The sequence below is a fragment of the Macrosteles quadrilineatus genome, unplaced genomic scaffold (assembly GCF_028750875.1).
Source record: "Macrosteles quadrilineatus isolate MER2022 unplaced genomic scaffold, UCM_ALF_1.0 Scaffold_6__1_contigs__length_79288215, whole genome shotgun sequence".
NCBI lineage: Eukaryota > Metazoa > Arthropoda > Insecta > Hemiptera > Cicadellidae > Macrosteles > Macrosteles quadrilineatus.
In genome coordinates this window covers 33,807,682-33,825,441 of record NW_026542599.1, presented here as the reverse complement: position 1 = coordinate 33,825,441, position 17,760 = coordinate 33,807,682, and the positions used below count along the sequence as shown (strand labels likewise).

At 38.8% G+C, this 17,760-nt stretch overlaps 2 protein-coding genes across 2 annotated transcripts in view; both read right to left on the bottom strand.

Annotated features, from left to right (window-relative positions):
* LOC128996423 (coiled-coil domain-containing protein 124) overlaps positions 1–17,760 on the bottom strand; it is a 463,618-nt gene that overhangs the window by 402,863 nt on the left and 42,995 nt on the right. The gene's annotated exons all lie outside the window — the stretch shown is intronic.
* LOC128997450 (H(+)/Cl(-) exchange transporter 7-like) lies at positions 7,312–9,691 on the bottom strand. Its single transcript, XM_054423088.1, has one exon. The coding sequence runs from the start codon at positions 9,689–9,691 to the stop codon at positions 7,367–7,369; it is 2,325 nt and encodes a 774-aa protein (XP_054279063.1). The 3' UTR covers positions 7,312–7,366.

Genomic DNA, 17,760 nt, shown 5'->3' with positions numbered 1-17,760 from the left:
TCTTGCTCCATTATTCCCGTCCTCGGCTTCGCCTCGTACGTGAAAATAGCTCTCACATACTCGGCTTCGCCTCGCATGTGAAATTGGATTTTCCTGTGTTCGCTTCGCCTCACACAAAAACTTGAGCGCGCTCCGGAAAATGCCACTTTCGGTCCTAGTAATGAAATATACTATTTCATCACTCCGTAACGAAAGTAACTATTTTCGATAACAGCTAACATCAATGAAAGTAGCCGTTTCCCAAGCTCTAATTTAGGGCGAGGAAAAATCGATCAGCTGATTTTCCCTCGCTCTAAATTTACTTTCGTCGCTCTCAATTAGTTCTCCATTTATTCACTACGCGCGCTAGTGTTAGAAATATACAAAGGTTTCCTTTCAGAAGATTTTATTTTGATGTTTAAAATAAATAATTTAGAAATAAACTAGTTGTAATATTACTGAGGTCTGTTATTCTGTGTTTGTGTATTTTTGCGTCGTGATGAAAAGTATCGTTCATAACTCGTACCGAAAGTTATTTTCGGCTCTTGCTCCATTATTCCCGTCCTCGCTTCGCCTCGTACGTGAAAATAGCTCTCACATACTCGGCTTCGCCTCGCATGTGAAATTGGATTTTCCTGTGTTCGGCTTCGCCTCACACAAAAACTTGAGCGCGCTCCGGAAAATGCCACTTTCGGTCCTAGTAATGAAATATACTATTTCATCACTCCGTAACGAAAGTAACTATTTCGATAACAGCTAACATCAATGAAAGTAGCCGTTTCCCAAGCTCTAATTTAGGGCGAGGAAAAATCGATCAGCTGATTTTCCCTCGCTCTAAATTTACTTTCGTCGCTCTCAATTAGTTCTCCATTTATTCACTACGCGCGCTAGTGTTAGAAATATACAAAGGTTTCCTTTCAGAAGATTTTATTTTGATGTTTAAAATAAATAATTTAGAAATAAACTAGTTGTAATATTACTGAGGTCTGTTATTCTGTGTTTGTGTATTTTTGCGTCGTGATGAAAAGTATCGTTCATAACTCGTACCGAAAGTTATTTTCCGGCTCTTGCTCCATTATTCCCGTCCTCGGCTTCGCCTCGTACGTGAAAATAGCTCTCACATACTCGGCTTCGCCTCGCATGTGAAATTGGATTTTCCTGTGTTCGGCTTCGCCTCACACAAAAACTTGAGCGCGCTCCGGAAAATGCCACTTTCGGGTCCTAGTAATGAAATATACTATTTCATCACTCCGTAACGAAAGTAACTATTTTCGATAACAGCTAACATCAATGAAAGTAGCCGTTTCCCAAGCTCTAATTTAGGGCGAGGAAAAATCGATCAGCTGATTTTCCCTCGCTCTAAATTTACTTTCGTCGCTCTCAATTAGTTCTCCATTTATTCACTACGCGCGCTAGTGTTAGAAATATACAAAGGTTTCCTTTCAGAAGATTTTATTTTGATGTTTAAAATAAATAATTTAGAAATAAACTAGTTGTAATATTACTGAGGTCTGTTATTCTGTGTTTGTGTATTTTTGCGTCGTGATGAAAAGTATCGTTCATAACTCGTACCGAAAGTTATTTTCGGCTCTTGCTCCATTATTCCCGTCCTCGGCTTCGCCTCGTACGTGAAAATAGCTCTCACATACTCGGCTTCGCCTCGCATGTGAAATTGGATTTTCCTGTGTTCGGCTTCGCCTCACACAAAAACTTGAGCGCGCTCCGGAAAATGCCACTTTCGGTCCTAGTAATGAAATATACTATTTCCTGCATTTTTCAGAATGGAGTGTTTGGTTGATGATATTGTAACAAATTCATTATTGTTTTTGTTCAAGATTTAACAAATGAGTGGGTGAATGAAAAAACAGCGGATTTAGCATTCCAAAGTTTGATAAACCCGTTGATAAGTCCATGAAACTCCTACACTCAACCTAATATGATCCTTAGCCTATATTTAATAAAAGTAGATCAGTTAATATTTAACGCAAAATTGTTATCGATTATCCTTTATTTTATTTAATCACAAACACTTCGGCTTTTAAACTACTTTGATTAATTTGAATCATAAATCACATTGTTTGATGTGTTTCGAGCTGTATTGAAATACATCTTTTAATAAGCCTTGTGTTCAAGCGATCACGAAGATTTATGTTCCAACACATTTTATTCAACACTCAGTCCAAGGCAAGGCGGTTCTTTTCTACTAACCGTCCTCTAATCCACCTTGTAATCCCATTCACACCGACTTATCTGATGTCCCACGGTGTCTGCGGGTCATGAGTCCCTCGGTTTATAGCCTCAAAGTCCTAATGTCCTGCCAGGAAGGATAACACACACTCCTGTGACCTCGCGAACTGCTAAACTCAGTTGACTCCCGACTGCTCACACAATATTACACAAGTTATTACCTTATGTACACTACATCCGTAGTGTACCGAGATATTGAAAAGAAATTAGAAATATGTAGGAATACTTTTGGTTTGGGACTTATTTTTGGCTAAACGTGTTTTTTAAGCAAAGGGGTGGGGTTTAAAGGGACTGCCTGGATTTCATCTTGAGAAGGATTTCAGCTTAGGGCTTGAAATATACGTTTGTAAATAGGTGGAATAAATTTTAGAGCCCACTTTTCCGTTTATCATTGTCTTTTATCACACGAAGGAAAGTCAATGGGTTTATGCAATTAATTGTAGATTATTTGCCATTGAGGTTAAAATGAGACATTGAGCAAAACACTATTTTGTCATGTATTGTATTAGATAAGATTTCTACCATTGACACGGGGTAGATATTTTAAGTCGAAGACGAGTGAAGGGTGGGTGTTCAATTAATTAAACTAGAGATCGTCCAGTGGTCGAAAACTAGACCAAAAATATGTAATGTACAGACTTATCTATTTTCACACTACAGGTACGCTGTAAATAAAACATGTGATTGGAATTTCTTCCATTTGTTTTGATTTTCTGTTTTATTGCGTTGTTATTTCGTCACCAGCATGGCAACCCATAAGGTAATTAAAATTTTTTAAAAGATATAAATTAATTTGTTGTGCTTATTTTTGAACCTATTTCAATTTATAAAGGGGATTCTGCACATATACAAGAAAATATCTTTCCAACAGTATTCATTGATTTTCCCTGCGATGCACACGAGCTGAGAAAAAGTTTTTAGAGAAACATGCTTTTAGATAGATAGATTATAGCTTTGTAACTGACAAAGATCAGCCAGTTGTTTAGTCTGGACAATGTATTAAAAAGCCCAACTATCTGGGACAGCTGGGCCCAGTTTCGAACCATCAAACAGCTAGTGACCTTTCTCGGGACCGAACCGGCGACCTTTTGATTACAAGACGAGTACTATAAACCATTCAGATACCCAGCTACAGTTTAGATATACAGAAGACACCGTGCTTGGTGCGTATCCATAGACATTCAACTGTTACACAAAACATAGTTCGATGCACAAAACCCCCATACCATCCTCTTCAATCCCCCGCGTTCCAAACAGACAGCCTAACTTGACCCCAAGAAGTAGTGGATCACAACAACGTGTCTAAGTAATCTCTCCACGGCCGTTTAGAATTAATTACAAGTGTAGAGTTCGCGTGAAAGACGGAGTGTGGGCCGAGCTTTGCGCTGGGAACCCGCGATTCCCATGAAATGGATAATTGCTCGGGTAATTGGTCCTGGAGGATTTGCGGCTGTGGGGGCGAAACAGAAACAGAGATGGGTACGTACTGGAGACGGCGGAGAAGGTAGATACAACGGGAGGAGACTCCGTTAAAAAAAAAAACGGCGACTTCTTTCAACGTTGCATCTGCCCTTTTAAAACGGGCCCAAAGGTCTGTGCGTGTAACTATAAGCAAAGCGGGTGCAGTAAAAGAATCAAATCAGTTAAAAATAACGCGATAAGGTATTGGCTTCTTAGGAGGGTCAGGGACGACGATGGCTGTTTTAGCAAGATGATAACTGGATACCAAATCAAATAATTTATTTGGCTGTCCAATACAGAAAATGTACTATTAGGTTAAGTCATGACAACCCTATAAAGATAAACTATGTACAAATCAAACTCAGACCACTATGGTTGCTTGAGTTTGTGGGAAGCCTCCAAAAATGTAAAAACATGGGTGCTCGATTAAAAGTAGAAACGCGGTACCTGTTAAATTAGGGCATTGACTATATCTACAGGGTACAGGGTACCTACTGTAAATATATATAGTCAATGATTAGGGCCACACATGTTCACGCATCTCTAAAATAAAGGTGTTGCAAACGAGTAAATGCTTCATGGAACTTCATAGCATCGATAACATATTTAGCTACTACCGTGCAAAACAATCAATTGTTATTTTTTCTACTTCTGTACCACAGTAATTTTAGCCCGGTTATCGTAGAAGTCAGATCAAGTACAAGATTCACTGTACTCGTATACTTTCTCTGTTTTGCACACGTATAAGAGCTACTCACGTAAGTTTCTACCTCCTATATCCACATGGATACAATTGTACAGGGTAGGTTTTTTCACATAACCTTTGCATACGTCGCCATAACCTTCTAGGTTCACGGGACGCTAGTAAGCTTCCGTAGACCGTCAGAATTAAGACCATTACTGTGAGAGGTGAGTTTATAGGTCGATTGTTTGAGCATGTGCGCTGTTGGGCCTAGACACTGGTCACGACTGAGGTAGGGGCGGCGCTTAGGTCGCAAATCTCGGGAGATTGTACACGATAAAGTATACTCTGATCTCTTTTCCTCTCCTCTTAGAATACGTAACCTATGATGACTCTTGGTGCAAAGGTAGGGTGTTGTCTGATTTCCTGAAGGACGTTCAGGCTTCTCTTTCTAGTTTTAAACTTAAAGCGTTACTGATTAAATTCTCTGTCCTATTCCTACGCATACTCCACTTACAAAGACTCTAGGTACCAAGTACAACTGATTGCTGGTGACTAATATTACACGTACGCTCTTAAAAATATATCTTTCTTATTTGAAACCTCAGTATTACGAATCAAATGGATGCAGGCTGGATTAGGCATTTCTTATGACTTCCTATTTCCTTCAACGGTTGGTTCCGACAGTTTCATATGGTCTAAGAGCTGGTTTTCGTGGCTACGATCCTCAGAATTTTGGATTAGGAAGGAGTGACTGGGTAGTAGGGTGATTGCAGTGCTTGCCTAACAATCGAAAGGTTGTTGGATCGATCCTGAGAAAGGTCAGACGCTTTTTGATGGTTTGGAACTGGATCCAGCTGTTTCTGATCATTGGGCTTTAAATAAATGATCATGCCTTATGAAACAGCTGATCTTAGTCAGTAACAAAGCTATACTTGCTAACTTAGCAAGTATCACATGACATCAGACTCTGCACTCATCCTCCGCCCATGTTTAGGTCGAAATAGGAACATAGGTGGCGTCCCCATCTCAATGATTGACAATTGATCATTTGGGAATAAAACATAAATAAACAACGATATTATATTCGAGAATTAAAACCTATCTTTCTAAATAAGGTTTATTGCACTTCACTGCAATATCAGAATGTCCTTGATTATTGAGCATTTGATATTTGGTCCTGGCTAAGGACAGCTGGTGGTAGTCAGTAACAAAGCTACACAGATAATCTCACTCCTTTCTTCACTACTCTTCACTCATATTCAGGATAAAATACACACCAAATTGTGCCTCGCTGTCTCAAAGAATTGAATTGAATTTATGTTTTCGTAGGAGTATCTTATTTTTAATTAAGTTCCCAATTATCTCAATGTCCTAGTACTCAAACTACGCGGTTTTACTTTGACAAAATGCATTTACACTTTTCTTACTTTTCTTCTCGTAAGCATCATACAGTAACAATGTGTGCCCTCGCACAACAAAGTTACCGTTTTACACAATCCGGGCAAAGCAAGATATCATTCAGACGCTCCTTCCTCGGATGCCTCTAGACGGAATGCGTTGAAAGCCTCAAGATTTACGGAGTAGACGAAGAATTTTATAGCCACTGAAGATAAACCCAGCATCCAGCTCCAGCTTCCGAACAGGTTTCCAGTTCCATGTTACGGTAGATCTCAAGACCACACAAGGGCGATGAAAGGTGACTTGTGGGAGGCGACGTTGGTTTAAACTTTAATTTACGTTCCTGGTTTTATGATCAAGTTGAAGTCATGAGTAGGCAGCTGTCCTCGCCGTAATGATCGAGTATATTTCGTCTGTTGATGTGGAAAAGAACTTGAAGAACGTGTAGAGAGAGATAAGTTGAAACATAGACCAACACAATACTTCTCATCCCATTGTAAAACATGAAGCTTGTTTTTCATGTTAGTGTTCACTGGGCGCTCTAGTGTCGACGAAAATTTGTTTTTTTTTATTTTCTGGGCTAGTTTCATGATTTGCGCTTTACTGTTTAGTTATATAACTATTTTTATGATTAGATAGTTTTATTTGTCTAAATGCGAGGTTTAAAAACACTGAAATTAAAAGGAAGAAAAACTCGACTCTTACGTTTAATGTATGGTTAAATAAACTAGGAACTAAGGATATTGACTAACACAACGTATAGCCTACTACTGAAATGTAGGAGGTTAGTCTCTTGAATAATGCTATTTTAACAGAATCATGATTATGTTTGTCAAAAGAACCTTAAACAAATAGAAAACTTGTTTGGGGTGTATTACTATCCTAATGGTAGCGTCTCGGATATCAACGCGGGACAGACGGGTTCAATCCCCGGCATACCTAAACAACTATTAGTGGTTGACGGACCCTTATAAGAGTTTGTCCTGTGGTGTAGTATAGCGGGAACGCAGGACATTATATGACTAGTAGAATGAGTTGACACTAATAAACACGCTACCTTATCAATATACAAAGTTAACCTGGGTGTTTCAGAAGTTGAAGTCACAACTAAAGGTTACTGAACGCTGGTTAGGAATTACTCAACGTCATAATGTGATCGATTGCAGTAGACGATCCTAATTTGCAACCTTGAAACAGTTACGTGTTACAGGTCTACAGTAATTACTGTGACCTGTCAAGTCTCTGAAGTGAAGTATTATGTACAATGTTTCCAACTTCATAAACATCGTGCGTTTTATCTCTGGACATGTATAGGATTTATTTTATACAAACCATTTGAACGGAACGAAACTTTTTATTTTGCCATACAGTTATACTCTGGAAAGTTGTTGGCTTTAAATCTATTATCTGTATGTGATAAAGGAAACATTACTTTCAAATTCAAAATATAAATTCTACCATAAATAAATCATACAGTCCAATATTTGTTTTTAATAAAACACATGTTTCGATTTAAAGTATTTTAATTTGAGTTTAAGAAAACAAAACCTACTAGGTAAAAATCATGAAATCCTCAATCAAACATTTAATTGGCAGCTAAGATTTGACCAGCATTTCCGTCACGCCCAATCTGAAGAAGTTTTCGAATGTGTGGAACTTTGCCAGATCCTTCCTAGTGATGACACCCACGGGCACGTTGTCATGGATGACTATGAGATGACGTAGAGCCATGTTGCGAAACACACAGTATGCCTTGACAGCTGGAGTGTTGTCCGTCACTGTGGAGGGGAAGGCATCGTAGTACGGTGTCAGGTCTACCTTGGTGTTGTAGTACTTGGGCTGTACGCTGTCCAAGATCTCACCGTCATTCAAACGCTTCCTGGCGTGCTTCAGATAGACCCGGAGACACTCGCACATCTCCCTCATGGTTTTCGGAGGAGGGAACTTGTAAGCCTTGTACATCAAGAGGACCAACAACTGCTGCCGAAGTATCAGACCCAGTAGATTTGAGCGTTGGTCCACCACAGGGTAGCCGTTGTGGTTGGTCATCTTGAGGACATCAAGGATCTCTTGCACAGTGGGGGGTTGAATCAGCTTTGTTACCGATTGAGACATGATGTTAGACGAGGTGATGTCCAGACTCAATGGTGGTGGTTTGGTGTAGAGAAACGGTAGACCTTGCAGCAACATCTGTGTCTGGTAGATCGGAACTACGAAGAAAGTTCCTACTACTTTGGTGATGATGACTACCACCATCAGGGGGAAGGAGAAGTTGATGCTCCCTGAGGCTTCGACCATTATCATGAGCACACTGAAGGTTTTCCCCACGGTAGCGCTGAGCTGGGCGGCAGCGCCGATATACGAGTATTTGGCCGGATGAGGCCACTGAGTGTCAGGGAAACTATGTTGGAGGAAAGTCCCGAACAAACGACCCCAGGCGGCGCCGAATATGATTTGTGGGACGAAAACACCATACGAGATTGACAACCCCCAAGTCATACACAGTAGGAAGAAATAAACAAACGAAAACCAAATCAGGGAATTCGTGTCAAGTATCTCTTTACCGAAAAAGCTCCGCAGGATATCCGCTTGAGTCTGTTGGAACATCAAGGACATGTCGCTATGTTCACCGTCTCCGCAATACAACTGGTGAGCGCGCTTAGTGTCTGTGTCATTCGTGAGTCTTCCCATCTCTTCGTCCGACATTGGGGAACAATGGCGTAAACACCTTATAGACACGTCTTGTACCAAAGTCAATATAATGGAGGCAACAAATGATAGTAAAAGTTTTCTTTTATTGTCGGTGATGAACTTATGACGCCACGTGTACACGTAAATGTGTATCTTTATTAGTAACGCTCCTAGAAGACCTCCGATAATAGCGACTATAGAGAAAGGTATGATCTCGAACAACTCGTATCTAGTTATGGTAGTGGAAATCGCTCCCAAGGTGGATAGTTCAGGGTTGTTCAGTCTAACGTCCACGCCAAGGATGATGGAGTAGACGACGCTTCCCACAGCGTAGCAGACGATACAGCATAAGTACATCTTCCACATGAGGCCGATGTCCCAGAAGCTGACGCCCTCCTCCAGCGCCAGCAGCATCCCCCCAATAGGAGCGCCGAAGACTACAGCTATCCCCGCGCCAAACCCAGCGGCCGCGAGGTCCCTCCTCTCCTGGTCGCTCCTGAACTGCAGCCAAGGCAGACAAGACGGTAGACTTCCTCCTATGATCGCACCGATGTGCATCGCCGGACCTTCTTTACCACCCGCGAGACCTGAGACACACGTGCATATCGTACTGAACAGCTTCACGAACAACCCCCGCATACTGAGGATCTTGGGAACTCTGATTCCATTGAGGTAGGCAATACAATGAGCCACGCCTCCTCCCGCAGCGTACGGCGCTATAAACACCACCAGCGCCGTCCCCAACATCACTGGCACCAACACTGACACGAATCTTGCAAGTGTTATTGACACAAGCTCGTACGGATGTGTCTCAAAACTGTCCATGATGTATGTGTTGAACCACCCGTACTTCCAGTGTCCTATCGAGTGAATGCAAAACTCCATGAAGACACAAATGACAGCTGTGACAATTCCAGCGACAACGAACAGAAACAGGCGCAGACTGTCTTCTACCATGAGGGAACCGAATGTTTGCATCTTTTGTCTCGCGAGTTCCAACTGGTTGGTGATCGGAGTGTAGTCCAAACTGTCGAAAGTGTCGCTGACGAAAAACTTGGAACTGCTCGCTGTCTTCGCCGCTTTTCTGTAAGTCACTTCTTCCCGCGAGTTGGACTTGATATTCTCCGGCTGAGTGTCTTTGGTGTAGTAACTAACCTCGCCCATTGATAAGCTAGAAGATATGCGTTTTGCAGAATCAGCATTATTTTCGATATCTGACTTAGACAACATTATGTGTGTTAGCAATTAACAGTCGAAACTAATTTATTAACTCTATGATAGTTTGTTTCGAACGACATTGCTAGTGTACAAATAAACAGTAAATGAAAGCTGTGAACGTTGTAATCAGCTGATTTTATTATTTTTATTTCCTTAGTTTCTGATGTGTTTGAGGGTGTTACCAACTTAAAAAATAAAATGTATTAACACATTAAATACGACTGTACGAGTATATATACGTGTGTAATAATTTATCATTTATAGTATCATTTTTGAACCTATTGTATACATATATTGTAGATATCTTATTGTATAGAGATATACAATTTTCTTATTACTTAGGTAGATTGTGGCATATTGTGGTGTATCGGGCATGATCCGAATAATACAATTTATTTAAATCACAAACAATAACATAGTTAACGCTTATGTTTATTAGTGGAAGTATGTAGAAGAAGGTGAAAGAGTCTTCGTAACATTTGGCATGTTATTAATAGTTATAAGATTGTGTCATTGATTATGGTAAATAAGTAGTAAGATTCTGTCTCAACCTTGGATCTGCTCATAAGTTTTAAAGTTAATATTAGCTTAAGAGATTATTGTATTGGAAGTTCCGAAAAAATGTTAATTAGGAACTCTAGGGAACTCTAGTTAACCTATTAAACCTTAGTTAACCTATTAACTTATTAGTTTTAACTGTAAATCATCTTCATTTTCTGTTTTGCTACGATTAACTAAAGTCAATTTGTCTTCGGTAGTCATTCCCTCATTCTTAATAACCTAACATACTCTTTCATAGGGATGCGCAATCTATATTGAACACTAGCTGTAACCCGCGGGCTTTGCCCCGTTTAACTTCTTAATTTTCAAGATTATCTCGTTCGCATGGCTCAATCACGTCCTGGTTGAAGTTTGTTCGCTACGCTCACTCACCTTTAGGTTGGAGCTCGTTCGCTACGCTCACTCACCTTTAGGTTGGAGCTCGTTCGCTACGCTCACTCACCTTTAGGTTGGAGCTCGTTCGCTGCGCTCACTTGCCTTCAGGTTAGCTCGTTCGCTACGCTAACTCGCCTCCAGGTTGAAGTTCGTTCGCTACGCTCACTCACCTTTTGGTTGCAAATTAGCTGTTATCATAAATGTAAAAGAAATAATAGTGCTGCACCCTGTTGGTAATCCTTGTAACTTTAATGCTATTGAACATCATAGAACAGAACCAACTTGTTTAATTGAAACAGATGTTAAGATTCAATAATTCCATTTCTCATAAGGTTAACATGGGAAACTCCAGAGCCACTGGGGCGGAGCCCGAAAGGATTTTTGAAATAAGAATATGCCTATATGTTAATCGGGAATGTGAGCTATCATCATGCCAAATTTCAGCCCAATCCGACCAGTATTTTTCGAGTTTACTTTTCCCATACACACATACACACATACAGCAACCACCTCTTTTTTATAATAGTATAGATTTATACGATAAGCTCATCTGTTGACCATTATTAATTGTTGTGATGTGTTAGACAGTGGGATCGCGGAAAGACAAACGCGCCCATTCTGGTGGCGCTTTGTCGAAAACCACCAAATGTTCTTGGCTTTTCTTTGGGTTTATTGTCCAGTATTAGTGTATAATGGTTTGCGGTAAAAGACTTAACGTTTATGAACTGTCGTAATTACCCCATTGCTAACTAATAATCATACACCTCAAGTGTATTATAAAATCAAAGCTTAATAGCATTCAAAGGAGGTTCTTTTCTTTTGTACTGTATTTAGTAATTGCTACTGTACTGCAGATGTTTTGTCACAAGCATATGTTACAACGGTGGGGCACACGGAAGATTTCTCAGGTGCCGTTTGACGTCACTAACTGCTGCGTCTGAAGAAACAGACAATTTTATAATTTTCCATTATTATAATTATAATATTTATTATAATACTGTCATAACCTAACCAAACTAACCAATCGTGCTGATAATGGAAAAATCGAATAAAGGTTTACTAATCTAAAAAATAGTGTTGTTCATAAAATAAAATTATAATTGCCTAAAATTTAATTTTATAATTTTTTAATTATAAAATTAAACTGTCATAACCTAACCAAACCAACCAAACTTGCTGATATGAAAAAATTGTTGATAAAAAGTTAGTGCCACCGGCGGAATTCAAACCCGGATCTTTTGGATTATCAGCCCGCAACGCTATCCTCTGCACCACCGAGGCCGATGGTTCAAAACCGTATCGTTGCGGTATTGGTGTTCCCTCAAAGTGACGTCAGCAGTTAGTGACGTCAAACGGCACCTGAGAAATCTTCCGTGTGCCTTTTCGTATGTCACAACTCATTTGTTTACATTTTGGCAAAACTGCTATAGCTAATTGACAGTCAGTAAGACTAATATAAAAAATATTACAATTTCATTTTAAGTTTTTACAAAAAACAAATTTTTCCAGAACAGACATAGCATGGATATTGTTTTTAGCGTAAGACTAAGATATTTTTAACAATTAAGGGGAAATCATAGGAGTCGTTTTTGAAACCATTGTTCGCAAACGTTACTCTTATAGATACCCCCAGCAAACCTGCAGACTATATAGGTGAATTTCCACTTGTCTGGTTGGATGTGTTCCTGCGTATAGATTACTGTAGTTAGTTACTGAATCGGAATGAACCAGCTGTTCGTATATGTCGATGTTGTTTATTGATGTGTTATTTACAGTGATCAAATGTGTTTCTCAACTAAAATTGAGATAATTTTTATTGAAGAAAGGTTGTGTTGTTCGTGATTGTACTGAATGGCGTAAATATGCAATATGCATTGGTGTGAACACGTTAAAAATATGTCTACAATATTTAACCGTTTTGGAGAATGATTGGGAGTGCTCAAGTACGGTATGTTTTATAACTTTCAAACAAACTATGGAAATTATTGATAGAGGTTGGTCTAGAATGTTCTAATAAGAATTGCCATTAGACCAATTCAACCAGACCAAATTCAGCCAACCAATTGGTAGTAGACTTACCATTTGTTAAAATTTTACTTAGACCCAGACAACGCTGCTAGCAATAATTAAAATATAAATATAAACTACTAATACTTACACGTTACAGTGGGAACGCATTGCTTTGCGAGGACTGTCTAAGGAACATGTCGGCCTTAGTCACTAACATGACTACAAGATCGCGCCACTCATCCTACACTCATCTCCATTCATACTTGGCTTAAAATACCTACTTTGTGTGGTCACCATTTAATTGAAAAGTATTAACATAGATAAATCATACTCCGTATTAAGTATAATGACTCCTCGAGTATCGTTCGCTTCTACAATAGTACCTAGACTAAAAGTAGTCAAGAATTAATTTTCATTTGCTTTTTCACGTAAATTTTTTTTATGTTTCAGATATTTTCGATGCCAAACGCAACGGTAGACTAGAAAACTGCCCTGGATATACTCCACATTTTTGGAGGTAAGATGTTTTTATAATTATAAGAAATTCCGGGTAAGGTAACGCCGGGTGACTGGCGGTCCTATTATAAGGTATTTATACGTTTGAGTAATGTCTTAAAAAGGTTTAGGTACCGGGTAATGATATGAAGACAGCTTGATTTAATGATCTAGACATCTCGGTTTGATTATCATAGACTCTGCTTGACAATTTAAATAATAAGTAGTGCAAAAGATTTTTAGCGTATTTATCGCAAGGGGAAGATGCTATTACCGTAGATGACTTGGCTTGAATGTGGTTTGATAAACTATAACGTGTTTGCGAATCAGAAAGATAGAGTAATAGGAACGGGGAGGTTAAAAATAAGTTTTAATAATTTTTTTAAATCTCTACCCTTAAAACATGAAAATTTCCAATTGCTATTACAGCCATAGTGTAGAGCAACTTCTTACATTGAAGCGTTGTTGCGTGGTTAAAGTACCGCAGGAAATAAAAGAAAACTGTACATATAAAATTCACCTGTTGTTCTTAAGGACGAAATGCAAACTTTTGTAATTTGCTTGTTTATGGGTATTTTTGATTAAAAATTGGCAAATTTATTTGATTTCATACTACACTATTAAGCCTAGCTATATTTAACCTGGAACTATATCTGAGATGTTTAAGGAACACATCCAACCAGACAAATGGGAATTCACCTAGTCTGCAGGTTTGCTGGGTTTAATGGTTTACCTAGTACAAGGCGAGGGATCACGTTTTGTTAGGCGTGAGAGGCTGCAATTGTCGGCGTCTGCTGGCAAGATACACATCAACTCCTAGACTGGCCGAAATTGAGAGCACGTAGTCGATCTCCGTGTCCGATACTGTATAGTGTAAACGCGGTTCTGAGCAGAATACTCGCGATATCGCGACAACAGTGAAACATTTTCCCACAGCTTTAGTCATATCTTGTACCATAATTGGCCTCATATTGGGCTATTTAGCCTAATTCTACGTGAAATGTTTGTACGAGGCTTTCGGTTTGGAGATATATGACAGAAAGATGGATTGTTCTCTTGACGATTAACAAATTCAGTTTAGGTGAGTCAGTGGCTCAGTTGGTAGCGTATGGACTTTGGGCCCAAGGCAGTGATGTCGTGGGTTCGGATTCTGATCACTGCCGCAAACATTTTATCAGTACAGTTAACCTTTGTACTGTACCGGCTCACCCCTTGTTTTGCTGGATAAATTCCACCATTGACTAAGGAAATAAAAGTTTCCCTTGTTCTTTGTTTCCCTTGTCTGTGGTTCCACGCACAGATCTGTAGTCTATGTGGACGGGCAAATGCAAGGTTAAAAGAGGTCGCCAACCTTAAAAAAAAGTTATATCATCTATGTTACCGTCGGAACGGTCAGGAATTCAATTTAACTTCAATTTATTTCCTGCTGCAAAGAGTTGAGCTAATCTTTACGTTGTGATTCTTGTGCGCAGCATTTCGTAGCAGTATGAACTTATGTTTTAATTTTTCCAAATGGACCGATCTGGCAGTTACCCAGTTAAATGTAGCTTAACGTTTACCTAACACCTTGTCCTAAGGTGTGCTATAGTTATTGAGGTTAACAGCATGCAAAATATGAACTTCTGGAATGAAGGCAATCTGGAAGGACTCAATTTCCTCAATAAACTAATATTTTTTAACTAGGTACTACATCTGATTTAAACACTGGATATCGACTATGAATTATTTCTGTAGTTTCTGTTTAGTGGGCATGAAAAAAATGCAAATAGGTGGCAAATTTAACTTATAAGGTGGTTGTTGTAATACATAATTTATAAGCGACTTAAGACAGATGTGAGAGTTTTAATCTCAGTCGTGAGGTTTTCAACCACAAATCTTCAATCTCTTCACTCACCAGCTAAAATTCAACCTAAATACGACATAAGTTATTTGCTATCGTGATAACGTTTTTCATACTTATTGAAAACTAGTTGGAAATATGGTAACACGGTGAGGGATTGAGATGTAGCACGCGACCTGTACTCTGTAGTCTGCAGCTCCCTGTTGGCGGACTAGAAACAGTTGCATCTAATTTGGCGAGTCTCCAACTACGCAATTAGTGAACTTGCAGCCTGCAAAGCAAGAACAAGACTCGGTGCCGAAGGAACCGTTATGAACTAATTACAATTTCCAGTGTTCATTCAGTGCTTTTGTAAATTTTTGTAAAATTAACCTTAGTAAAGATGGTACCATACCAGGATAAATATCCCAATCTATATAGGGGCCAGATATACAGGGTGTTTCCGAATTGTCTGGACATATTATGTGGACTTGTTCCCTGGGCTAAGACAAACATAAAACACTGTATAAGTATGGGTCCAAAGTGCCTAGATTTCTGTCTGTCGGTCTGTTTGTGATTTTTATAAATTATTTTATATCTTGGGCATTTTTCAAGAAAGGGATTTAAAATTTAGTATGAATTTGTAGTTTTGAAAGTAAAAAGAACTGTTAAAATGTTGTTCCAATATCTCAAGCCGTTTTAATATGGCGGCCATTTAAAATCTTTAATGCCAAATTTCATGAAAAACGTAAATATTAAGACAATATTTGTCCACATTAAAAAGATAGAGAATTTTAATACAAATCAAATGAGACCTTGTTTGTTAATATCGGATGACAAACAACCGAGTTATAAGTTTTTTCTACATTCAGTTACGCAATTTAGTAGGACTACAGTACTTGAGAACTTGGTAGTCCTATTAAATTGCGTAACCGATTGTAGAAAAAAACTGATAACTCAGTTATTTTTTATCCGATTTTAACAAACAAGGTCTCATTTGATTTGTATTAAAATCCTCTATCCTTTTGGTAAGGTATCAGATTTTCTTATTATTTACGGTTTTCATGAAATCTGGCATTAAATGACCGCCATACTGAAACGGCTTGAGATATTGGAACGAAATTTTCACAGTTATTTTTACTTTGAGAATTACGCATTCATACCAAATTTTAAATCTCTATCTTGAAAAATGCCCAAGATAAAAAATAATTTATAAAAATCACAAATATACAGACAGACAGAAATCTAGGCTCTTTAGACCCATACTTTTATGGTGTTTTATGTTTGTCTTAGCCCAGGGAACAAGTCCACAAAATATGTCCAGACAATTCGGAAACACCCTGTAGATTCTTTTAATAGAACACAATATTTGAATGACCCACTCACAGAGCAAGCAACTAAGTGTTAAATAAGATTTCATAGTTTTGTTGCTGATGCTATGCTTGGTAGTTGATGTGACATAAGAGATTCGTTTCTTTGAACTATCTAATTTCGGTTTGGTTCAGTTAAAACCGTGTAATTTAAATAAGCACACTCTGTCGGTAGCTTATTCAACTAAGATCAATTTTATTCTAAAACTGCATACAGCTACATGCGATACCTTATTCTATCAATTGTCAAACATGGTTATAAAAACAAAAATGATACAAATCTCTTAAGCACAGAATTCCTTTTAAAGTAATACGTGAATTTCCAATGCAGTTTCTCTAATTGCTTCATGCAGTGATAAAATTTATTTTCAAGGAATGCAATGCAATTTGCCTAGCAGCAACGCGGGTTTCCCAGCGGGTCGCGGTATAAAACGGCAGGAATATCAGTTAAAACGGCGGGAATATCAGTGACCTCCCGGCGTGGGAGGTGAAGTGCAGCGCCATCTTGAGTTTATCACTTGGTGTTTAGAGTCACGAGAGTATGCTTAGCTCTTATAATTGAATTTTATGTGCAGGAGAGAAAAAGAAAAAAGCTGTAATGCAGAGACTGACCACAGTTCTTGTATAAATAAATCACATTCCTATTTTTTGAACTCTAGTATAACTTATTGTGTATTTTAACACAGTTTTTAATACGAACTAAGTGAGATGCCTTGTGTGGCTTTGTTACTGGCTAAGATAAGCTGTTTTTTAGCCACGATTATCTATTCAAAGACCAATGATCAAGGAGAAATGGGTCCAGTTTCGATATATCAAAAACTTTTCTCAGGACTCAGGATCGAACAGGCGACCTTATTGTAGGGAAGTACTGACCACTCAGCTACCCCGCAATATAAAGGGTATAATCTAGATGAAATACTGTGTAAATTAACTGATAACAAATTGTTAATTCTTACTGGGGACGAATGTCGATACTTTGTTATTAAACTGACGACCATCTATATATATAAAAGGCAAAGCCCTCACTGACTGACTGACTCACTCACTCACTCATCACTAATCCTCCCACTTCCCATTTACCTAGGAGGCTGAAATTTGGTACACTGATTCTTTAGGCATTGAATAGGAAAACTAAGTAGTTTTTATTCTGATCGGACTCTCGGGCTCCGCCCCGGTGGCTCTGGAGTTTCCCATGTTAACCTTATGAGTACTGATATTTAAATGGAATTAATGAATCGTAACAGCTGTTTCAATTAAACAAGTTGGTCCTGTTCTATGATGTGCAATAGCATTAAAGTTACAAGGATTACCAACAGGGTGCAGCACTATTATTTTTTTTAAATTTATGACAACAGCTTATTTGCAACCAAAAGGTGAGTGAGCGTAGCGAACGAACTTCAACCTGGAGGCGAGTTAGCGTAGCGAACGAGCTAACCTGAAGGCAAGTGAGC

Bases quoted from the DNA above. Each gene is read 5' to 3' on its own strand.
- LOC128997450 (XM_054423088.1), bottom strand. From the start codon at position 9,691: ATGTTGTCTAAGTCAGATATCGAAAATAATGCTGATTCTGCAAAACGC.